At 36.9% G+C, this 25,663-nt stretch overlaps 1 protein-coding gene across 1 annotated transcript in view; it reads right to left on the reverse strand.

The window, feature by feature from the left end:
• prex2 (phosphatidylinositol-3,4,5-trisphosphate-dependent Rac exchange factor 2) overlaps positions 1-25,663 on the reverse strand; it is a 127,218-nt gene that overhangs the window by 58,537 nt on the left and 43,018 nt on the right. The window contains exons 11-20 of the mRNA XM_079863295.1: positions 21,032-21,132; positions 17,414-17,517; positions 17,275-17,324; positions 13,336-13,411; positions 12,329-12,401; positions 10,446-10,588; positions 9,982-10,074; positions 6,851-6,999; positions 6,515-6,600; positions 358-494 (exon numbers count right to left, since the gene is read on the reverse strand). Of these exons, the coding sequence (XP_079719421.1) occupies positions 358-494; positions 6,515-6,600; positions 6,851-6,999; positions 9,982-10,074; positions 10,446-10,588; positions 12,329-12,401; positions 13,336-13,411; positions 17,275-17,324; positions 17,414-17,517; positions 21,032-21,132 (1,012 nt within the window). The remainder of the gene's footprint in view (positions 1-357; positions 495-6,514; positions 6,601-6,850; positions 7,000-9,981; positions 10,075-10,445; positions 10,589-12,328; positions 12,402-13,335; positions 13,412-17,274; positions 17,325-17,413; positions 17,518-21,031; positions 21,133-25,663) is intronic.

Raw genomic sequence — 25,663 nt, forward strand, 5'->3', positions numbered from 1 at the left:
TTAGTAGGAGGGTGGGCAACCCCCCGCTTTCTTTTTCCATGCCTGATGAAAACCAGAGTCCAGCCAGCGTGCCAACCACACCGTCCTACTTCAGTCTTTGCCAAGACTGTCCTTTATTACCCTTCAACACAGGCCTGCCTGGCCCATTCCTTAACCCATATCCCGCACACCCCCATCCAGTTTCCTAGCCGCCTTCTACCCCGCAAAAGGAGCATTACTGCTATTATTGCTGGACCATGACCCAGACCGGATCACAAAGTTCAACAATTTTGCTATGCACTTTGTTTTGCTTTCTAGATATTTAAGGATCAGGAATAGTGCACTTATGGAGGGGCTGAGGGATGCTTGCACTCTCACCTGTGTGGGTCGTCGGAACTTCCTGCAGGCCGTGACGTGGGCGATGACACTGGCATGACTTTCTTTGCTCACATTGATACCATTCACTTTAATGATGCACTGTCCTGGGTGAAGGCCTGCAACTGCCGCAACGGTGCCTTTTGAGAAACAGGAAGAGAGGTAACAGCTGTTTTAAAAGGTAGACAACTTAATTGTGTTGTCTGCTAAAGCCGGGTGCACACTGTGCGATTTATAATAGTCCTTTACGATTGTTGCTTGTCAGACTGTACGAACATGACCATCGCTGTAAGCCATGTCACACTGTACGACAGTCAAGACGCGTTAAAAACGGACGCACGAAAGAAAACCTGTCCGGAGTTTTACATCTTCAATCAATAACACTTTCGGTGATGTGAGCTGCATTACACGCGGGATTGAAATGGTGGCTACAAAGAAATCCCTCATGACAAGGTCATGGTTTGTCTTTAAAAACAAAGACAATTTGACGGTCGTCGTAGGAGAGGTCACACTGCAGGACTGTGAGTAAAATCTTCTGACACTGCCAGAATTTCGCAAAATTTGATCACAACGGTCATTAATCGGCATGTCAAACTAACGATCAAAGAATTTTAGCCTAGGATCAGAGAAATCTTTTAGGATTTGCTAAATTTGTCTCAGACGACCAAATCTTGGCCAAAATCGCACCGTGTGCACCCGGATTAAGATATCTAATTCTAAAGATAAAATAGCATAATCCCAGAAGTATTTTCTGCTAACGAGACTAGTGCCATTAGCTTAGCAACATGCTAACTACAGATTATCCCCTGCAGAGTGCTATTTGTTTACAATTTTACTTCGTATCTGTGTGTGCTATGTATTATGTTAACTACAGTTTCATGCCATTAGTTTAACAACATGCTAACTTAATTGGCAACATATAGGCTAAACTATAGTGAGTGTTCAATGTGTTATTTGTGTGCTCGTTTACTTCAAGTACTTCAAGACCATCAAGCCATTAGCTTAGCAAAATGCTAACTTGCTAACGTGCTATTTGTGTGACATTGAGTGGTTGCCCATGTAAAGCATCTCAAATTGAGCACTTAATGATAAGGTTGTATGTTTTGGAACAGAGCCATGTTTTTGAGTGTGCATACAAAAATGAGTAAGGGAGAATCACAAATCAACACACATCTTCGAAAACACACAATCTCATTTTTACAAACAGACCCATAAATAACCACTGAATCTATGCATAAGCAGAGCATGAATAATGGACAAGATTTTCTCTGTGGTTACTCTTCTTTTAAAGTTCACATCGAAATGCTAGTCAAGCACATCACATAAACAGTTTGACCCCAAGGTTAAGATCCACAGACAGATCCACTTGGCAAGGGCGCCACTTTCTGCATTACGGCAGGTGGTACTGTAAACTGAAATTAATGTGACTCTAGTTAGTTTTCAGAAAAGCAAAACACATCAGGAGCTGTTTATCTGTAGATGATGTGTGGTTCCTATAAAAGTTGTCTGAAGGCCAGGCCGACATTTAAAGTTTAACAGGAGAGACTAAATATTCATAGATTGTTTGCATAATCTCCAAAACAAACACAGAGCTTATACTGAATATCTCTTTCTGTATTAAAAGTGCATGCCTCTGTAAAAGGCCCCTGTTTCTCTAATCACATTTCATGGTCTGAAGTCTTTACGCTGCATTTTTTTTTCTGAGTAAATGCTCTCTCCCTCCTGCAGCCAGTGAAACTCAGGCAAAAGCAATTTTTAAGAACAAGCAAGCACATTAGGCAGGGTAATAATTATCATAACTCCCCGCTGAGCTTATGAACAGCAATCACTTGAAGGAGCAGCCGACCTTCTAAATGTGGGAGGAGAAACTCAAATCCTTATGGTACTACCTGCTGAAAAAAATTGCTTAGGCTAGCATAAATGTCTATACCTTCCACGATTTATGCTAGTCAGTGCTGTTGCCTTTCAAAGGAAATCGCACTGCATCTGAGAATTCAACGCTGTGGGAACGACTCTGTATGATTGCGTTGTGAAGCAAAAGAAGTAAAATAGTCCAATGGTGTGACGGAAAGTCATAGTTTCCTGGTCATGACGTTACCCGCCTGTGAAGCATATCCAAACTAAACAGCGCTAGCTTCTGTGTCTTCAACAAGAACTCTCTGTGAAATCGTGTCTTATTTGGTGTTGTCTGTCTCTTTCATATTGTTAAATATATATATACTGTATATGTAAAGAGTGTATTATGGCAAGCAAACAACAAATTGTGTGTTCCTGCTCTCGCTACATCACTGGTGGGGATATACTGTGCAAGTTTGTTTGGGAGAGGAGAATGCCCTGTCAGCTCTTGATGGAGCCAACTGTGTGCATTGTGAACAGCTTCCGCGACAGCTTTCTTTGTGGAGGGTTTTTCTCGCGGCCCTGGTCCCGCTGCTGCTAAGCCAGAGAGACGATTCAGGTCATGGGGTTCGCAAATGGATCTAACAGAGGGGTTAGAGACGGGCACGGCCTTTTCTCTACCCTCACCTGCTGGATTCAGTGCATTATCTCAGGGTCTGGAAGCACGGTCTGCGGTTTCTTCCACCCCGAGTGAGGCACCGGTGCTGCAGTTACCCAGCTCTGAGGAGTTGGATATTGTTAGCATCGATGCAGGAGATGTTGAGGACTCGCCACCTGACATTCCTGGTTGTGATTCGTGCTGAGGCCAGGTTAAATATAGACTGCCAGGAAGCAGGACGTTCATCCCAAAAGCAAGCTGGACAAATGCTTCCTGCCCTCATGATCGCAACCTCCTCGTCGGGGCCTGCAGTTTTTTCACACCGAGGTTTCGAGATTGTGGAGGATACCAGTATCTTATTGAGTCTTCAGCTCTCAGACTTCCAACTATTCCTCCATCCTGGGACTGACATGGTTATGGGGCGATGCCTAAGATGGAAGAGACGCTAGCTAACTATCTCTCCCCTGAGTCTGCATATGACTTACCCACCAAGCCAGTCAGAACAACTTCGGCTTTGGTGGGTAAAGCTTATTCAGAGGCATGCCTGCACACTATGTCGATCTTATAGGCATGCCAGGCTGACCTGCTAAGAGACCTTGAGGAGGGCGGTTAACAAGTTAACAAGGGCAGTTAACAAGACAAACACATGGCATTTCTCTAAACCCTCACCCTCCAAAGACATGTCAGCCATCAAAATAGCCTTTAGCCTTTCTGGCTAAACTGGTTCACTAATGATGTCTTGAAGATTAAGCTAGTCAAAACTTGTGGTCAACTGATATTTGTTGTTTTGATGCCTGATGCTGATATCTAGAGAGCATGGTGGCCGGTGGCCAATATAAAGCAGATATATGACATCACACTATATTTATGATATGACAATATTTAATTTAAAGACAGTAAATAACAAATGCATAATTTATTTAATTAAATGTATTTTTATTTTAGATAATATTTACTCTAATTAGGAATAATTTGAAAATGAACCCTCTGGGGACCAAAAACGCGCCCGCGCGTTTTGCTCGTTTTTTTTTTTTAGCAATGAAAATAAACACTAAATGCTCTGTTAATTTTGATCTTTCATTTTCGTGTAATACATCAATCGATCCTGTTCAGTGTCTATTTTTTTTCTGTATACTCACAATAAAAATAAAGTGTTTTGCTTTTTGACAAATAAAGAAAAATTAACATGATGCGATTTCTGCCTTCTCTCTGTCAGTAAACTCCCATTTGAAACGCGTTCGAAAATGATCTATAACTCCGCGAAAATTCATTCAAACAGGCAAACAGACCCACGGGCATAAAGCTTGAGATCGCATCTTTTAAATGAAGTCATTTATATAAAAAAACAAATATTCTCAGCTTCTGTAATCTGTATAAAAAGAGAGCGACTCCAGTCGACCTCATTACGAGATGATTCACAGTAATGTGACCACGCCCCGGAGAGCGCGTGCTATTCAAACGCAAATTCTGAGAACTATTTCAGACCTGTGAAACGCCCACATCAGCTGTAAACACAGCGCGTCGCGACTCCTCGCGAGTAAGACATTATAGCCTACCTTATGGAGAAACGATTCCTCAGAACAGTGCTGATGAGGAGCAATATGTCCTGAAATGAGGAGCAGATTCCGCTGAGGAGTGAGGTAGGCTGTTTTCTTTTCTCATGTGTGGAATAACGTTGTGGAATAACGTTAGTGTAGGCCTATGTAAACCGCAAAAAGATGAATCGCATTTCTATAATATGACTCGCCTTTCTGTGAGATGAATGAAGGGTACATATTTGTAAAGACTGTTTAGCCTAAATAAGAATCGCGCGTCTGTGTGTAAAATAATAAACTGCTTTGCTATAGCCTACTGAGATGAGTAAAAATCGACTGGAATATGTTGAAATAAAATGTATTTGTATAAGCAACGTATTAAACTGCAAATTAGCATTTATATGCCCTAATATTTAATAAAAACAACGTTACAGTCAGGCGAAGTATGAAAGACAACATTTTGTTGACTAGACTAGGGTACAGTTTTTAGGCTACTGTAGAATATACCGCCACATCAAAAAAGCTTTTGTTTAGCAATTTCTGCTCATATCTAACGTTATATATATAATATATATATATATATATATATACTATTTTTGTCAAAAATAAAGTCATAGACTAAGATGTTAGATGTTCCAATGTTGGCTATATTCAAACTAATGAATACATATGATAAAATGTAGGCCTATAATCTTTTTTTTTTTTTTTTTTTACAAAGAAAGAGTACACTTGAAATATTGTTGAAAATGTAATTATTGTTGTAATTGTAACATTTTTAATAAAATAGCAAAACATATTTACAAGAGAGATGTAAGCGAAATCTTAAATGGTCAAGATAAGTCTTCTTCTAAATACATATTTTGTCCTTGCATTGTGGCTCAGTCAGTGTCACACCTGAATGAATGGCTCATTAGGCAGAGTCATTATGCAGAGTGGGTGGGACACTGTAATCTAAGGTGTAAACTACTCCTCCCCCTTGCATAATGGATTTCCAAGCAAAACCTGTTGTACACCATTTAAATCAATGTATTTTTTTTTGTGAACGATAAAGCAAGACTATTTTCACATAATTTTGAAGCTAGAACTCAAAGGGACAACATCCATTAGTCAAAAGTCTTGTGGACACATATTTAATATGTGTTTTGTGGTCTTAATTCAGCAACTTTCATTTTTATTTTTTCCAATAACCACGCATAAACATTATTCTCTTAAAAATACAAACATCTACATACACGTTGCTCGCATATTATGGTAGCCCTGTTTGTGCTATATAGAGTGAATTTACACCTTAGCCAGTAACATGTTTATAAATAACTGAAAAAAGCACAAATGTCAAGGCATGTCAGAACATCTCAAGGGCCCCAAAAACACCTTGGTCCCCAGAGGGTTAATCAATTTGAAAGTTATTTCAATGTTATTTGACATTTATTACAAAAAGTTATTTGACTTTGATTAAAAAATCTTTAGATAGGAACTCTCTAACCAACAGTGCAATTAATAATCTGGTAAGTTTGTGCACACTGGGAATCATATATATATATATTATCGAATAAAGAACATGTTCTCAGCACTGTCAAAAGAAATGCCCCGCATATGAGCAGCCGATGAAGATAAGTGAAAAATTAGAAATATCGGCTGAAATAATGGCTTTAGCAATATGTCGGTTTTCCACCAGAATTAGTCAGACTTCGAACCCTTATGGTCTCTCACCCCTAAAATAATACAATAAATTGGATTAATCCAGAATTTGGATTTGCACAAATCATGCAATGACACATTATTGATGCAAGCAGCTTCGGTTTGGTGTGAAGCGCGGAGTGCTCTTCTATCTCTTGTTCTCTTCAGGAGTGACAGTGTAAGCTGCATTGGTTTTCCTTTTTCATTCATCTCTCACCATGTTTGATAAAAATGCACCTCACATACAGTAGGAAGTGAGATGGGTCTTTCTATTTATATATCGGTGTGTGTGTGTGTGCGTGTGTGATGCAGTTTCCAGTCTGGCTCAAGTCCAGTCCTGTACCTACAGCTCCAGCTGTGATCCAGCTGAGGTTCAAAAACACAGAAGGATAAAGGGCATAAGTAAGTTCCTGTAGCCCAGCCCAGTTTTTCCTTTCTCTCTGTTCGCTCTTACCTCTGCCAACCGCATGCACCACAGATGGGCCGAATCCTCGGATCTGAAAGCCCAATCCGTCTGCAGAGTCTAGGATCTTCACAGTTCTGTGGAGCAGATAGACACACAGACATCAATTCGGCCGCTAAAAACATCACATTTCCCAGCCACCGCTCCACGTGTGTTGTGTATTCTGATTTGCAGTTAAATATCAAGCTGATATTAATCAATAAAAGGATGTTTATCTGGCAGGGCTCTTTTTTTTTAATTTATATCAGGCTTTATAGCCTGTATGGCAACATAGTTCAGGTGTTATGAAGTCTTTAGATCATAGGAGTCGAGAGGTTTTCCACTCACTCTCTGGGTTTGGTGCTGACCAGTACTCTGAGTGGACCTTTGCTGTGGAAGCACTGCTTTAGGAAGTTTTCCACCTCCTGGAAAGGTCTCAAGAAGACCAGGTCCCCATTAATGGCAAAGATCTTTTTCCCCACTTCCAGACCTGCCATCTGCAAAAGAGACACACAGGAACATCAAATAAGCTCTTAACCTAGATAATTTCACATTTTTAGACCTAGATTTCACTTCTTATCACATTGGATGAAGTTGATGTGATGAACTATACCTGTGTTAATCAACTACATACATCCACTAAAATAACCCTGACACCAGTTGCTTAAAAGTCATTTTAAAAAAAGGTTAAAAAAGAGACTTTTGTTCTGAGAAATCAGAAAAATACTGTTTCTGAGCAACGTGTCTTTCATGTCTATCTATTTAAATATCATATCTAATTAAATATTCATACATTTTTAGGTTTCAGGGTTAATCTATATATCTTCTGTGTGATTGGATAGATGAATACATAGATTTAAATTTCATTTCACAGGTGCACGGTTCAATCCTTTCATCCATATGCGCAACTTCCTACTCTGAGCTCTCAAGTGGATGTAATCCATTCATTCTGTGCTTCACTGAATGGATTGGACACGTCTATTGACCGCTATAAATATAACCATTCTCCTCCAACAATAAAATGCACAGTCCTCTGTTTCCGGCTCATGTTTTTCCTCTCCATTGAGAAAAATGGTTGGGCAGCTTTTCTTATTTTTCGTTGCTTTCTCCTTCCTTTTTTCATTCACTTTCCTCTATTATACCCCCCCCCCCCCCCCCCCCCTCTCTCTCTCTCTGCCACTGTCTCTTTATCAGTTACAAACCTTTTTTGCTATTTTTATGAGACAGCTTTTCATCTATGTAAGTGCACAGCTGGATTTTATTTCCTTTTTGATTTTTTCACTCTGCTCTTCATTGGAAACATACAGAGCAGATCCACATGCAATGCAGCATGGATCCCATACTGTGACGCACAAGTTACTTCAGGTCTGGGTAGCATTACTCTCCCTATGTCAAAACTGAGAAGTTCACTTCACCACATTTACCAGAGTTTGATCTAACAGATCAAACATATTAAAGCACTAAAAGGGAACCTTAAGAATGGCATGATTTGATGTCTATTTCTGTTATAAGCCTACAAAGGCACACATCAAAATGCTAATTACCACAAATTAAGTTCAAATAAAGAGTGCTAATTGTGAAGGTTTAGGGATTCAATTGATGTTTAAATGCCTAATTGGTCAGATCGAGCAACACCTAGAGTACACTGTTAAAAATAAAGGTTCTTTATTGGCATTGATGGTTCAATTGAGAGCCTTTAACATCAATGGAATCTTTCCATTGCACAAAAGGTTCTTTATAGTGGAAAATGATTATTTAGATTATTACAATGTTCTTCACACTAAAAAAAATGGTTCTTTTAAGATCTCTGAAAGGTTTTTTGGGGCACCAAACATGGTTCTTCAATGGCATCAAAAGCATATTTTGGAACTTTTATTTTTAAGAGTGTAAGATGAGCTTGACAACAGGGGTGTACATTTTCCCATTAAAACCCCGCCTCACTATTGTTTATTTTATTTTTATTTATTTTTTTCACATTTTACTATGCTTAGACTTGATGTGAATATAAAGGCTAGGCTTCTCACATGTATTTCTGAGTAGAAATGCTGAAGGCAAAACTGGTGGGTCGTGACCTACACAATGGGCCGCAGGTCTAGTCTGATAGGATTACGGACAGCAGAGAAAAACTATGCTTTATATAACAAAATAACAAAATGCATATGAATCAAGCTGAGTTATGAAAGGCAAATGAATAGGCTTTTCAACCTGTAAAGATAGGAGAAAACACTTCATATATGCAAACATGGACTATGCCAATAGTTTGCATGACATACCATTATCAAAACTGGAAAAAGATTTTTTTTTTAAATGGTTACCATTTAAAGCCTTTTACCATTCAGCCTGTAGCATACTAAGCATTAACTAAGCATTATGCTTAACTAAGCATTCAATTAAGTCAATATTGAAATAATTATTTACAAAATGGATTGTTCTGGAGCTCGATTATGATTGGCTTTACTGAAGAACTACATTTCTTGGCAAAATAATTATTATTTGTTACCCACAAGTTCTTAACTGTTGCTGTGTGTTTATTTTATAAAACTTTGCCAGATATATTTTGAATGTATGAAGCTGTGGATTACAATGATTTTAGAACAGCTAAACCCTAGTTTATTGGGGCTTCACGCTGTATTGTATCATTTTCAGAACATTTTCCTTTTTACTTTTGTATGATAAAAATATTGGGTCACCTCTTATTATCCAAAGTAAAATCTGGCTCTTGAAGAAAACCAGTTGAGAATCACAGTGAGCGTGTTTGCCTGTTATGCTTAATAAGCAGACAATGCATGTGGTCATGTATCCACGTAAACCAGTTTTCCTTTATCGGAGTAAGATAATAAACAGCTTAAGAATTAACCAATTGACACAACTAGATTTTTGGCCCTTACCCCGATTTCACCTGGCTTATATAACCTGCGTTCTGTTGTCTTATTGAAGTGTGCATGTGTGATAGGTAACAGGAAAGCACACTTGCATTATTTGCATATTTAAGTGCTACCATATCATGGTAGGGGAGGAAGAAATATGTCGCCAAATCCAAATCTTTCTTGACCCAAGAAAATGTGTTCTCATCTTGTGTACCTGAAGTAGAAGTGGTACAGTCAAAACACTGCTTATTTATTCAACATCACATCTCACATAACCAACGGAATGATTAATATTTAATAAATCACTACCGGGGAATAACCTGATTTTTTTAATAAAGTCTTGTCAACTTCAATTATGTTGCTGGGTTATTGGTTTGCATGTAAACTAGGACAACGGGTTAATTCAATAAGCTGACTTTGGGAGTTTTCAGCATATTACAGGGGTGTCCAGTCCTGCTCATGGAGGACCACTGTCCAGCAGAGTTCAGCTTCAACCCCAAATAAACACACCTGAATCAGCTAATCAAGCTCTTGTCAAAACGGGCTCAGTGATCTTATGACCCATGTCTGGGGTTTTTTTTTAAATCACCCACACAAAGGTACCACACGCACCTCAGCATGGGAACCTTTCTCCACTGATTTGACGATGGGTACTCTGTTTCGATCTTCTAGCCTGAAGCCATAACCTCCTTCACTTGGCTTTATCTGAAATCAGAGTAGACATTTCACAGTTATCATGACTTAAGTGTTTGATTTTGTTGTGTCATGCATGTAGTAATATTTTATTACAATTCATGCTTTGGAGGCGCTCCTAGAATGTGAATTTCAGTCTCTCGTGGGCCTAGACTGTCAAACCAGTTGACTTCATGTTTAAATGTAATTAGAGACTGGTTTAGAACAGTCAAGCATAATTACTGGTGAAGACTCTCGAGTCAGAGCTGGCCCGAGTTCAGACCCCCCGTACGTGGCGAAGCAGAAAAGCCCCATGCGAGTGGATGAAAACCACATGGGCTCACGCCAACATGCGCTATTGTAAGTGGCATCAGCTGTAGGCGATTACAGACGACATCTCTCACCAGCAGCGACTTGGCGATGACATTCTCCACTATTTTTAGATCATGTTTTATTGGCTTGTGTTTGGTGTTGGAACCTTCCATCTCCTCATCGGCGAAGAAGCGGAACAGAAGAGGTTCATCCTTAAATTCGCTTTTTTCCAAAACTGCGAAAAGACAAAAGCAAGGTGTTTTAGAACAAATAATACCTGATGCTCATTCAAGTAGTGCTAAATGTAACCTGCATAGCTGACATGAAATACTTTTGGGATATTGACATGTCCTGTGGTGTCACAACTATTAACCTTATACTGTTATTTTATAACTACTCAATTTCATTTCACTTCAGCATCTTGTTTAAAGTCGTCCTATAACTGATTCAGCAAAAAGCAACATTATAGCAACTTCTTTGTTGTTGTGAGGATCAAATTGATGTGTAAATTGAATTTGTGTACCACACAGAAGAGAGCAACACATAATGTACTGGAATGACAAGAGCTGTACAGAGAGATTCAGAGGGGAAGCCTTTTCTTTGAAAAGTGGTTCCCGTGAAAAGGAACAGGCAAGGATTTCAATCTGTCACCAGGGCAACATGGGCTCTAAACAATCCCTTCACTTTTGTAGTAAAAATACCCCCAATGAGAAAAAGAGGTCCAGTGTTCTCCACACTTCTATGGGCAAGATTAGATAACTCTGAATTAGCTTTAATGGTCACAACCAAGTGAACCAGCTTAAATGGATGAATGCAATGATCACATTCAAAGCCAAAAAATGAAAGTGCCAGTCTAGTTATTACGTTCCATAAATTTGTTGGTAGTTGGCCACGTATGAAACTGAATTGCAGGCTGTAAGGAACAGCCCATGTTAGACTACAAATGAGTCACACAAGCATGATGTGGACTTTGGCATCAAGTGCCCTGAAAATGAGACCCGAATCCTGCAAACAAACAGTTGCCATGACAACAAGCCAGTCAAACATGGATTGTGGAGAAGGTCAAGGCTGTTGTCAAGAGAGAGAATGTGCACAATCCAGTTAGAGGAAAAGTTTTGCAATGTGAATTAAGCTCATACACCACAAAAAAACATTTTCTTAAATCAACATTTTTCATCATGTTTTTCATTTAAAACATTCTAAAAACAAAATAAAGAAGCAAAAGCGTGTGATATGTTATTTTGTAGTAGTATTTAGTGAAAAAATCATTCTCATTCTTCACTTGCTGATTGCTTTTTCAGTTGTGAAAGATTGCTATTTTTATGAAAGACTGAGTTAATGTCTCACTCAAAACACAAAAAGCCACTTGTCACCACCACCCAAAGACACTGACTGAACGATTCAGAAAATGAATCAGTGAACACATCAATGAATGAATCCATGAACAAATCAGTAAATTAATCTGAACACATATAACTTATATTCTCATATACTTTCGTATAATCGCTTTTTTTGAGTATTGAACGCCTGTTTTTCTCAATTAATCATCGAGTTAATGATTTAATGCCTCACTCATAACACACAAAAAGACACTTGTCATCACCTAAAGCCATTGGACTAACCAGTGAATGAATCAGTTTGCAAATCAGTTAAATATAAATGAGAAAAAGAATATGAACCTTTTTTATCTTTTTTTTTTTTGTGAGTCAAAAAAGTCACTGATATGAATCAAAATCACTTTTACTTGTATAATGAATACTTTATTTTTCGCTATCCCATTTGCAAATTGTATTTTTGTCGTTGTTGCTGTTGTTTTAAAGTATAAACCAAACCTTACAATATTATCTTTGATTTATGCTTAAAATATCCTGGTTGACACTTGGGATGAGTTAAGATATGACAAAAAAAGAACTTTGACAGAAACACAAAAACACAGAGGAAATAAAATAGAGTGACAATGAAACAGCTATCATACCATGATGCATGAATCCATTGTCACACAGCTCAACCCCCAAGATCAGCGCCTCTTCTCTGCTTCGACAGTCACCCTGCAAAAGAGAAAAAGACAAGTGCCACTCTCTTTATCTACTTACAAACGGTCAAAATGTCACATACCCTAGCTTGAGCTCCAGAAAACCATATTTAATTCACACAAACACTACAACAACTCTGAAGGGTCACTTCCCAGCTAGCAGGGAATGTTATCAGAACTTTAGCTAATGTTGTGGCAAGGTTCTCGCAAAGTTATGAACAAATCTTCTTCTAATAACGGTAATAAAACATTTGTTCAAAGTTATCCGGTCTTTAATAATGTTCTAAAAAAGTGATCGCAACAACATCATTTATACATTGTTCATGGAATGTTTTACCAGAAACGTTTAGTTGGATGTTCGCATAATTTATTATTTTTTTGTAAATTTTACTAGTTTCGGAACTTTCCCGAAAAACTGGAGAATCAATTGCTTTAAAAAAATTATAAATTGGAATGTCCCCTTAATGTTCACATAACCAAGAATTATTTTTACATTTACAACATTTATAAAACTGGACATTTCAGGAATAATGTTTTTAGAACTTAATGGGTACATTAGCAAAACATTCCTAGAACTTATTTTTGTTAGCTGGGTTGACCGCCTGGTAATAATTTCATGGACGAACACAATATATCATCTTATTGAACACTTGCATGAATGTGAAAGTTTCCTCTAAATATCCGAACCGCACTTCAAATTTAATCCAAATCTGCAGTCTCATAGTGATTCGTCTGTTTTTAAGTGGACAGAACTAGACTAGAACTAGAACAGAACTAGACAGATGTGGCTAGGCAAAGGTTTATTTTTACAGTTCACTTCCACCTCATTTGAGATAATCCGGCCAGTTTAGGAAACATCTACTACTTTTGTTTTATTCTTTCCTCGTGTCTTATTTCCTATGGATGTCACTGTGTTTCCAGTCGGCCTATAAAACAGTATCAAGTATTACCTGTGCTATCAGCCAGTCGATCAGCTTGTTGGCCATAACCACCGATTTATACGTTCGTAGATGATAATCCTTATCCCTGTGTGGAAGACAAGGAACGTTTGACTTGACCAGTTCAAAAATGTCTCCTCTTTACAGTAGCCTCAAGAGACACACATTTCAAGTTAACTGTTAACCTTTGTCTTGACTTGCATCCGCTTTAAAAGCTCTTGAGAGAGCTGTTCTGGGCTTTCACATCAAAACAACCCTTTCCCCTCAATTTCTTTGAAGCCCAAACAAGTGCTTTACCTTGAATTTATTTTAGGGTTGCACAGGAGTCACAATATTTGACCGATTAATGACCCTCTACATATTCTGTAACAAAAAAGTGAAACAAAGTTGATCTGGGACAACTAAAAGCAGACATTTATGTCTCGGCAGAGTGAATTTATAGGGTTACACTTTATTTTGATGGTCCCCATTAGACATTATGTTGACTATAAGTAACACTGCACCTATATGTCAACTAACTCCTATTAGAGTATTAGTAGACTATTAGGGGTAAGGTTAGAGTTAGTAGAATAAGGGGTTCAGGTTAGTAGAATAAGTTGATGTACATGCAAAGTTACTTTTAGTCAGTAGAATGTCTCTTGCTGGACCATAGCAAAGTGTTAGCAGATATTAAGCAGACAGTCTTCTAAGACTTTAATGAGCGTTAATTGACATATAGGTGCAAAGTTACTTATAGTCAAAAGAATGTCTAAATAAAGTGTTATCGAATTTAGATATTAAGTGACAGAAGGTTTAAGCAAATAATGGGACATGATGGTAAACTAATTGACTAGTCCGTGTTTGGAGTTGACAAGATTTTCTCCTCCTAACATTTTTTTAGTTTTGATATTTTTAGCAGTGGTGCTCTGATTAGTATACTGACACCGTGCAAATTACAGTTTACACAATGAAACCCTCCTGGGTTTACCAAAGTCCTTCCTTTCGTTTGATAGATTTTTTCATTTTTGAAAAACAGCTGTTATTTTAATGAATCGTTAATGAATGGAGTTAATGATTCAATTTCTCACTAAAAAAACACATAAAACGCCTCGTCACCACCTAAGTGAAGGTATTAAACCATTTTGGGAGGAGTACACCTAATCTTCTAGGGTGAATTCAGGTTGATTGGGACACTTTTTATCGTCTCAATGGCAAAAAGTGTCCCAATTAACCTGAACTCACCCTAAATTACTACCAAGATATAAAATTAGCCTCTTCTTCCCAGCGTCAGCTATATCAGCATCCCTCCTCCTCCCCCTCTCCTCCTTTTTGTATTTCACCAGTTCGAGCAGAATATCCTCTTCAAGCCCCTCCATAGCGGACAGCCAATCAAAACTGTTTACCATGTACGCTAAGATTATATGGGAGCACAAATGAGAGCCATTGAAAAAATCCGTAAATGAATCTGAACATCTTTTTTTCAGTCATGAATAACTTATTGTTAATGATTCAATGTCTCATTCAAAACACAAAAAAGACACCCGTCGCCAAAGCCATTAAACTACTCAGTCAACTAATCAGTGAACAAATCAGTGAATTAAAACCAAATCAGTAAATTAATCTGAACAAAATATTTTTTCCAGCTGTTATTTTTAATCAATCGTAGAGTTTGATTGAACGTCCCACTCAAAACACAAAAAGGCGCTTGCCACCACCTAAGCCATTGAATGAATCAGTGAGAAAATCAGTGAAGGAATACACAAACAAATCAGTAAATGAATTTAAACACAATTTTTTGGGTGAACAGAACATTTTGGTTGTCACTTCTGGGATGCGTGAAGATATGACAGAATGGAAGACTTGACCATGGTTCCTGAAAAGTAAATTCTAAATTAGGCCCTTCAAAGGACACTGCTAAAGCCAGAACCATTTAAACAGGCATCTTGGCCACTGTGTGTAGCTCACACTGTTTCTTGAGTGCCCTGTAACTGTTGTTGCATATTTAAGATGGTGTGTCAAGTTAAAAATAGTTTAATTTTTTATATATATATATATATAAAAACGTGTTTCAAGACGCCTATATTCTCGACATAAAACGTGTTTCTCTGCTCCAGTAGAGGTCAGCAGGTGTCTCTCAGCCCACTTCGGTCCAGCTCCAGGGCCTGGAACGGGCCAAACTGATGCATTGTGGCTGCTTCCAGACCACGGGAAATGAAATTGAGCAGTGATTTTCCCATGAAGCCAGGGTTCTCTTGGGGGACACTCACTGTGCTAGGTCAGAGGGCTAGACTAGGGCCCACACCCTACAACTAACACACACTCAAAGCCAAACTTAGCTGTTTACAGTTCTGAGAATTACATTCCCATTCTATTTTTACACAATCAAGCACCTCCAGATGACATGAAATGTGCCTTTTCTCTCAAAAAATCCCAATGTAACTCTTTCAACGTGCACCTCAAGTGTTTGTGATGGGTTCTGTCTGATTATATAAGGATTTGTTTTAATCACAGACCAGAAGTGTGAGGCTGGACAGGCTTTGCCATGATTTAACCACCACAGACATGGAGCCAGCCCTTTCCTCTGTAGCTGTACCCAGAACTGTCACCATGACAAATGAGGGTAAACAGCGTTACCACAGGCAGTCATATGCCTGGCACAAGAGCACTGAAATCTGTAGGAAAAGGGTATGCGAAGTCAAACAAACCTTTCAAATCCTCTTCTGTCTCAAGATCTTTAAAACTCTTAGATATTTACTTTCTTTTTGTTCTACTTCTCGAAGTATGTCAGGAATGTAACTTAACCTGGGTGCAGAAGATAGTTTTTTTAAAAATGATTATTACATTGGTAAGGCGGGGGCGTAAAGCCCCCTAGAACCCCTCCAACCAGCAGGAAATACCAGATAATTAAACTAGAGCTGGATTCTCCAATTATAGCTCTACAAGGAAGAGATTCTCAGTACATAGTAGAGAAATGTGGGCATGCAGGCATTCTTAAGCCCTATTCGGACAGTAATTGTTTCTCATGGGGACGTCTGTAAAAATCAATTTGCATGGCATTTCAGTGATAAAACTCAAGCATTTGGATGGTGATTTATTTATGGTGGAGGAACAATATCTGTGATCCTACCCGGGAACACGCTTACTCACATGGTCAGTACATGATTGTCAGCTGTAAACAAGCTTTGTTATTACTTGAACAATTAATAAATCCATATTTAATTAAATAATAGAAACGTAAAAATAACTGTTTATTATTTGATTATTTTAAATATCCAATTTAAAAATAGGAAAATTGATGCATATCAAATATCCAGCCTTACAGACGTAGACAACATTTAGCAATGCAAACGCACAGGTGCACACACAAAGTAAACAGTATTTGCTTTGACAGGCTGAAACGAGAGCTATTTTATGCATTTTACCTTCCAGAAAATGGCTTGCAACTCTAATAATATTTGCATATTTGCAGTACAACCCAAGAGTCCTTCAACAAGCATGGCAGAATTTACCAGAAAATTGGAAAATGGATTAATCCGAACACCCGAACAAAAAAAACGTGCCCTCAGAGTCTATTAGCTTTGTGTTTGCATGCAGAATTTCATGTCCTTGGGCCTGTCAGCTGCCAAAACCTCAAACTGCACCTGTTTCACATTTAAGGCTTCCACTCATTTGTAGTGCAGTTCTGACACTGATTACACACATAGGAATATGACACAACATTATGCCCAACTCTATGAACTAAGACAAAATGATGGTGTTATACTCCCAAACATAAATAAAATAATCAATAACTGAATTCTGGATAAGACCTCTAGTATAGTTTTTTCTCATCACTTATCAACCTCCTGTTTTGTCCTGTAGGTGCTATCTTTAGAGCGGAAGGAGAAACGGCAGGGGCGCGAACGCACCTGGTAGAGCTGGTGTGACTAGAGACAGCTGTAATGAGGTGGAACTAAGAAACTGGCTCCTTACCTGATCACCGGTGTGAATAAACTATGGAGTCGGCAGAACAGCCTCACACCCTGAGGGAAGAAGGACATTCGTTATTGTATGTGCAACTTTTCCAAGGGGCAAAAAGAGGCGTTTAGCGGAGCACAGCCGGTTGAGTTACCTTGGAGATGACATCCTGCATGTCACTGCGAGGGTGGTATGTGCCGTCATCATAGCGGAACCTATAGAGCACCGGCTCCGGTTTAAACTGGTGCTTGTCTGTAACTAGAATGAGTTTAAAAGGGTGGAGATTTAATTAGAGACTACAACAAAATGCATCCAAATAATGTGTTTTGTCATTCTACATAAATTTAAGTTCGCACTACCATTCAAAAGTTTGTTTGTTTTTTGAAAGAAACTTGTTTTATTCAGCCAAAGATGCATTACATTTGTTAAAAAGTGACAGTAAAGACATTTACAATGTTACAAGATGTTCTTTCGAACTTTCTATGCATTAAAAATATTAAGCAAACTGTTTTCAATATTGATGATAATAAGATATGTTTCTTGAGCACCAAATCAGCATTTTATAATTATTTCTGAAGAATCATTTCTGAAGGATGCAACACTGAAAATTCAGAAAACAGTTGTTTTAAATAAATTGTAATAATATTTCACAATAATACTATTTTTACTTTTTTATTAAATAAATACAGCCTTGTTGAGCACAAGAGCCTTCTTTCAAAAACATAAAAAAACATTAGTGTACATAAATAAATGCACATTTTACCACTATAATAGCAATAAAAGTTATTTACAAGCCATCCCGCAAAAAATAATTAGTAATAGTAGAAGAGGACATTTTTGTGAAAAGATTTTTTAAACCCTTTTTTGCACACAATGTATATGTGATATATACAATATATATTTTAATTTGCTATTGTTAATTCAAGCTGTAATTAATTCCACTATCAAAAGTGTCCAATAACTGGTGCTATGAAGATAGCACTATGTACAGAAGAGAAGCATTTCGACTGGTCGTATGATTTCAAATGGTATACGTGGAGACTCAATAAAGAATAAAGTCTACTTATAAGATTAGACACATATTGTGAATTTAAACGTATTTGCCAACAGTAAAAGTATTGATTTCTTTAGGTGTAAAACGTTTGCATTGTTTATTAGCACTTATTTTTCAAATAAATACATCACCACTGCAATGTAAAGGTTTAAAACGTATATCTTATATTCTATTTTGATTAATTTAACATGTGCATGGCGATAGAAATACTATTTACATTGAGGCTGATTAAATATCTTTGTTGGTATTAAAAGGTTTCACAAAAATAACACAAAAGGCAACAAAAACTTAAGGGCCTTCATAATCTGAGTTTAGAGGCTTTCAGCTCCATGTAAGCACAAATTGCAAGTAACACCAACATGCTTGTGAAAAGTAATCCTGCTCTTTCTGCCAAATGAATTCATCCTTCTCAGCGAATAGTAAAGGCTTAAAGATCTTTCTCACCAAAGCCGTAAATGCGAGCGAGTGGATAGGGAGCCCTAATGCTTGAATTTATTTCTCCCTGTTAGGAAGCGATGAAGTGAAAAGTGATTTAGCATGAAGTACTGGCTCAAAGCCAGCCAGTCTTCTTTAAAAAAAAAAAAAAACAGTCCACTGTGAGTCTGCATTAAGCAGAACTGGACCCCACTGCCCCAAAAAAATTACAAAATAAATAGTATAGGCAAAAGACCAGAAATTTCCCTCAGTATTAAACAAACAGCATGGTGTGAAGCAATGAATATTTGTGACTCTTCACATAAACATAGACAAAGTTATAAAAAGCCATCTGCTCTTGGACGCTCCCAGAGTTCCTCAGGGCCTGAAAACAATGATGTCAGGGCACTTGAAATATTAAGAGGGCTATTTGTCCAATCAGCCATCTGCATTAACGAATGAATAGAGCCCAAATGGTGATGATGAAACTCATCAACTGACTATTTGAGCTAAGCAGATTATGAAATAAACAAGACGATAGCCATGCCCACTGGTTATAACTGGGAAAAAAAAACTCCAATTGCCTTTAGTTCAATATGATGTAGACCTACTACATTTTTACATAATTATAAGAGTAGCATATGTGTTTTCTATTATTATCAGACTCTCATCTATCCCTCTAATTTGTACAGTTTTTATAACTAAGGGGGGGTGGGGGGGAGGACACTGTTTACTCCCACTCATGTAGTTTCACACCTGTATGACTTTTTTTCTTCTGCACAACACCAAAAGAAGAATTTTTTTTTTTTTTTTTTTTCATTCATTCAATGTAAGTCAATGGAGTCCAAAGTTACATTGGACTCTACTGACTTCCATTTCATGAACAAATAAACACAGATATTTTTCAAATATATTTTTTTTGGTGTTATGCAGAAGATTTGGAGTGACATGATGGTAAGTAAACCATGACAGAATTTTTTTTTTTTTTTTCTCCTGAGAGTCAACTGTGTGTATACAGCAGGGATTCCCAAACTTTTTTCGTCAGCCAAACCCCTTTGACCTAAAATATTTACTTAAATATATTTTAAAATAATATTTTACCCTGTAGTAAATAATTGTATCCCTTAAATGTTACTAAACAGACTGTCAACATACTCTCAACAGATAAATTATTTCTTTCTTAAAATGTAAAATTGACTTATGACTTTATGCCTAAACATACCCAGTCACCAAAAAAAACCCATTAAAGCTATACCATGCCTTCATGAACATAATTGTTTTTACATGATCAAATGGAAGAGACACAATGTAACTCAATTGTGTATTTCAGATGCTGTCACGTATCATAATTTCACTGGAACTTGGCCTTCATTACATCTATATTGTGTTCAATGTCAATTGTTATTTATTAATGTATTCAGCTAACAACTGTTATTAGAGCACGGTCATTTTTGCTACAATCTGCCATGTCAATAAAAAATAAAAGTACATGAACAAGAGCATGCTGGTTTTTTTTTGTTTGTTTGTTTTTTTAATGTAAAACCCAAATAGAGGCAACAAGATATAAGACCAGGCAGATAGAGGGCTAAAAAAATATATATATATTAATAAATAATTTATTAAAAATATATATATATTAATAATATTAATATTAATAATATGAAGATAATATACTAATAGTAATGAAAATAAATATTGTTGAAAAGGTTATTTATCACACCATTAAGGTTCTATAAAGCACTTTCAAAGCAAGGTTCTTTATGGAACCTTATAAAAAGGGTTCCATAAAAGGAAAAGGGTTCTGTTATTGTTAAAAGCCGAAGAACCCTAATTTGGTATTGTGACGTCAGAAACACCAGCGATTTCAAACCGCGTTTTGACTGTCTTTGGTTCACTGCAGTTTTAAGGAGAAAATACTCAGCAATGGTGTTGACTTATGAATTTGCACATGGTTTGTCTTAAAGCATATTAAAAACACCACATAGACATATAAACAACACTGAAAGCTTGATTTTCACCACAGAGGGACTTTAATATCTAAATATTAAGTACTCTAAGTTTATATTTTAATAATTTAACAATACATTTGCATTTTAATGGTCACACGATATGCAGGTAAACAAATAAAATTATTTTAGTAAAGGTTATTTTGATTGTTTTTATTCCCTCGCGAATCCCAGTTTTTTGTGTGTTTTTTTGGTATACAGCATACATTTTCAGCCAGTAGTGACATGTTGCAAGTCAGAATATGTAGTCAAAGATATAATATGATGGCATACAGTATAGAGTGGAAATGGAACTAACCGTGGTGGATGATGCCATTTTCCAGGAGGGCTTGACCCAAATGAACCCCCTCTTCAGGGTTATTGGTCTCTCCGATCTCCATCAGCCACGACACAAACTCACTAAGAAAAGACAGACAGAGGACAGTAAAATAATGTGAGCACAAACAAAGAGGGACTCATAAATTATATTAATGACCGTCAACAAAATTCAAAAAATGATTGATCACACCACAGAGATGAGCTCAGTAATTAATAGTCTTCCTGTGCAATGTGGTCATTTTTCTATCTATCTATCTATCTATCTATCTATCTATCTATTGATCTATCTATCTATCTATCTATCTATCTATCTATCTATCTATCTATCTATCTATCTATCTATTGATCTATCTATCTATTGATCTATCTATCTATCTATCTATCTATCTATCTATCTATCTATCTATCTATCTATCTATCTATCTATCTATCTATCTATCTATCACTGCATAGATTTTCAAACTACAGTAGTGTTCATAAGGCTTAAATATCCCTTAAACTTCAAGTCTTGAAAAACCTTTTTCTATTTCTCCCCTGTTTTTTTTTCTCTGGTCTTTTTCTCCTGATGAAGTTAAACTGACTACCCTGTATAATTTAGCAATTTTGCTGGGTAAAGCCACTGTCTCAGTGGAGGATATCTGATTCTACTCCCACCACTCCCTCCCCGGCTCTCCTTCCTATCCACCTCTCCGCAAAACCAAAACGAACATGCCAAGCTCCACCAGTGTAATCCTGCGGCTCTTCCCAGAGTTTATGGAACCCATGGTGATACAGCATGAGAAACATCCCAGACTCCAGCAGACCTCTGAGGTTTTAGGTGATTGAATAAATGATGGATATGAAGAAATAGAAACAGAAAGCAAAAATGAAAGTGAACAAAATGACTAAAGAAAACAGACAGATGGAGACAGAAAGAGACTGTGCGCATGTAAAGCATAAAATCAGTGCAGTGTCCGTGACAGAATGAAATTCAACGATTAGAAAAAAAAGACTAAAAAGATGGGAAATAATGCAGGGTCCTCTGTCCTCCTGACTACATTACTGAGATTAATTCCTCCAGGTTCGGATCACAAAGAATGCTGGTCTATACCATTTTATCAAAAAACTAAAATAAATATTTGGATGAAGAGAATATACATAATAAAATAGTCTGTAAAATCTGTAGTTTTAAATGCTAAAATGAAAGAATGGACAGAATGGTGGTGGTTGAGGAGAGATTCCCTGATATGATTGTAAAGCGCTTTGGGTGTACAGTAGTACATATGAAAACACTATATAAATGTCTCATTCATTCATTCATTCATTCAAAAGTGGGGAAAAAATTGTTTCAATGACAAAAAAATAAATCCTCATTATAACAAAATTAGGATTTCTGGGGATGGGATTATTATGGGGTGGGATTATGGTTGGATAGTTCATAAAAGCAAGTGAATCTGGTCTCAAACATGCTATGATAAACACAATATTTGTAATAAGAATTATATTACATGTAATTATGCACATAATACAGATTTATGACAAGCACAAAAATTATTTACATTACCTAATTAATATCCAATATTTACCAATACTGTAATCAATCAATCAATCAATGACCAATATCAGCCAATAACCAATATGGTCATGATAAATAATGCATCCAACACATACAGTATATTGATAAATGTGAATGCATTGTGAGTCGCTTTTGATAAAAGCATCTGCCAAATGCCAGTCCTGATGCAAAACAAAAACTACATCAAATTTTTTGAGTAGCTTGTTAAAAAAAAAGAAAAGAAAAGTGGTTTAACTAAATATAGTGATGACTATCGTTAAAGCAAGTGTTTTAATAACTGTGATTGTTATTTAAGAGCTAACATTTGCAGCACATTTATTATATCAAATTTAGCACAAATAGCAAAGAGAGAGACACTTATAGCAAGGGGAGAACTATAAGAAAGCAGAGCAGATTGAAATGATATTAAAATAGTGGAGACTTAGAGAGACATCAAACAGAGATGAGTTTGATCAAAAATATTACTGGCTGCGAATCACACATTAAATAAGTAACACAAACCGACGGTCCAATCACCACAGTGTTTCAGCACGCTCACCCAGACAGAGATATATTTTCACAGGTTCTGCAGTCATATGTTTCTTCAGTCCATCTGGCTTTCTGAGACGCACAAACCACCCACTCATGAACATTATCTGCTGTCTGTGATCTCGATCCTTAATGAATCCATTCCCGCTCCAGACCTCTCTATCTGTGTGTTGTCAGGAAACACTAGGGGAAATAAGCTGTGCCCCTATTTACAATATAATCTGGCCACAAGTATGAGCAGTTGTTCTTTGAGGGTTTATTTTTCTTTAGAACAGACAAATCCCAACCAAGAATGGCATTATAAAAAAGTGAGAGTCTTGCAAGTGGTTGAGTGTCGTAGAGTGTCTTATTTTAGTGTACGGTGAGGTTGTCGTATTGACTTCTCAGAGGGTTTAAATTATGAATGCCAGCTGCAGAAACTTCAGGATTGCCAGGCGAGCTCAGTTAATCTGAGTTCAGCCTGAGGATTTCCCAACCACACTTAAAACAAAAGAGATCAGAGCTGGAAAAATCCAACACATCTTGGAACAATCGCCTTTATAGTTTCTGGTCTGGATGCTGCAGCATAACGCAGACTGCAAATGTTCACACTATCAGATCAAACTCACTGAAACGAACATAACTTGTGTAGAAAACTACCTTGTGATAACCCTCTAAGTTGTTGAAAAACATTTGAAAGTGTTAAGATAGTATTCTAAACCTTAGGTTGACATAATCCTGGGTTATCTTGTTCATTTCCATCGTTTAGTCCTTAAACCATGGTTTAGTCCTTTTACGAGAACTCTGGGTTTACATACAAAATGTTGATGTGTTTCAATACCCGCTTGTCTAAAAGTGGAAATGTTACCAAAAAAAAAAAGGTCTCAGCTTTGTTACTGTTTCCTTAAAATGCTGAAATTAAACACATGGCATGAATATTTAATGAGGCAAGCACTGAGGCAGTTTATGATTGATTGGTTGGTTGATGTTAAATAACTTGCTGTTATTAACTTGCCTCAGCACTGCAATTTGAGGTTAACAATGCAAAAGTGGTGCATGATTTCATAACCCAGGCATTCAAATGTCTTTTAAAAAACTGTGGTAATTCTTTATAATACAGTGTCCTTGTTACACATGTTACATGTAGTTACTATAGTAATAACTATAAATGATGCATAATTACATGCAACTAATATAAGCCCTAATCCTCTAGTAAGTACATGTAGTTAATTAATATTACTCAATACTTGAGGTGCAGTAAGTGATTTCTGAGAAACAGTTGAAATTTGAAATCCCAAACCCAAACAAACACATTGCTCTGCCTCCGAGATACACAAATTCTCAATGCAAGAGTGCATGTCTCTTTATCCTAGCTGAAGAAAAGCAAAATAATGTTTCAATGACACTCAAAACTGTCCTGTTACTATAGCTAACAATAAAACAGCAGCATTTCTTGGTTCTGTGAAACATATCAAAACAAGTGTTACTCACGTATATGGAACAAAGACAACGTAAAGTCGGCATCCGTTTTCAGGCCTTCCCGCTTTAGGTTTTTCCAGCGCTTGAAAGCTTTTCTAATATTAACCCAGGTCGTAAAGCTCTTGCCTGATCATAGTCTAGTGATATTCCTCTGAGATTTTCTCTTTTGTATTGTCTCTCAGCCATCTCTCTTTCTACAGTCTTTCTTCAAATCTCCCTCTTGCTCACTCACTCTCTCTCCTCTCCCAGCATGAGTGGACACACCCCCTACTGCTGACTGGCTACAAGCGTGTTGTGGTGCTCAGTCTTTCAACAGTGTTTTTAAGAAATTGCTAACTGCGCCTTTAAATGTATAATTACACCTTAAAATAAAGTGTAATCAAAACTACAAGTGTAAAATTGGGTTAAAGTGGCATTAACCTGGGGTTTAAAAAGACATTAACCCAGGGTTAAGTGAATTAGGTTGCTAATACTGTTCAAAAGTTTGGGGTAAGATTTAAAAAATTACTTCAGTAAGTACTCATTAAATTGACCAAAAGTGACTGTAAAGACATCAATAATGTTACAAAAGATTTCTGTTTCAAATAAATGAAGCTTTCTATTCATCCAAGAATACTGGGAATAAAATGTTTCAAAGTTTCCGCAAAAATGTTAAGCAGCACAACTGTTTTCAACACTGAAAATAATAAGAAATGTTTCTTACACACCAAATCAAAAAACGATGTCTAAAGGATAATGTGACACTGAAGACTGGTGTAATGGCTGCTGAAAATTCAGCTTTGCCATCACTGGAATAAATGACATTTTTAAAAAAATATTCAGAAACATTTTCAATTGTGATGAAATTTCACAATATTACTGTTTTTTCAATTAAATAAATGCAGCCTTGGTGAGCATAAGATAATTTAATAAATAAATAAATAAAACAAATAGAAATTTTGAAAGGTAGTGTACCTTAAGTGTTTGTGACTATAGCAACGCTGCCTCAAAATATCTCCATTGTACATCATTAGTATGAAAAGCAAATAGGTTAATCAGGTCATCAGGTTTATTAGGCAGTTTAATTCATCT

This window comes from Squalius cephalus (genome assembly GCF_949319135.1).
Source record: "Squalius cephalus genome assembly, chromosome: 25".
NCBI classification, from domain to species: domain Eukaryota; kingdom Metazoa; phylum Chordata; class Actinopteri; order Cypriniformes; family Leuciscidae; genus Squalius; species Squalius cephalus.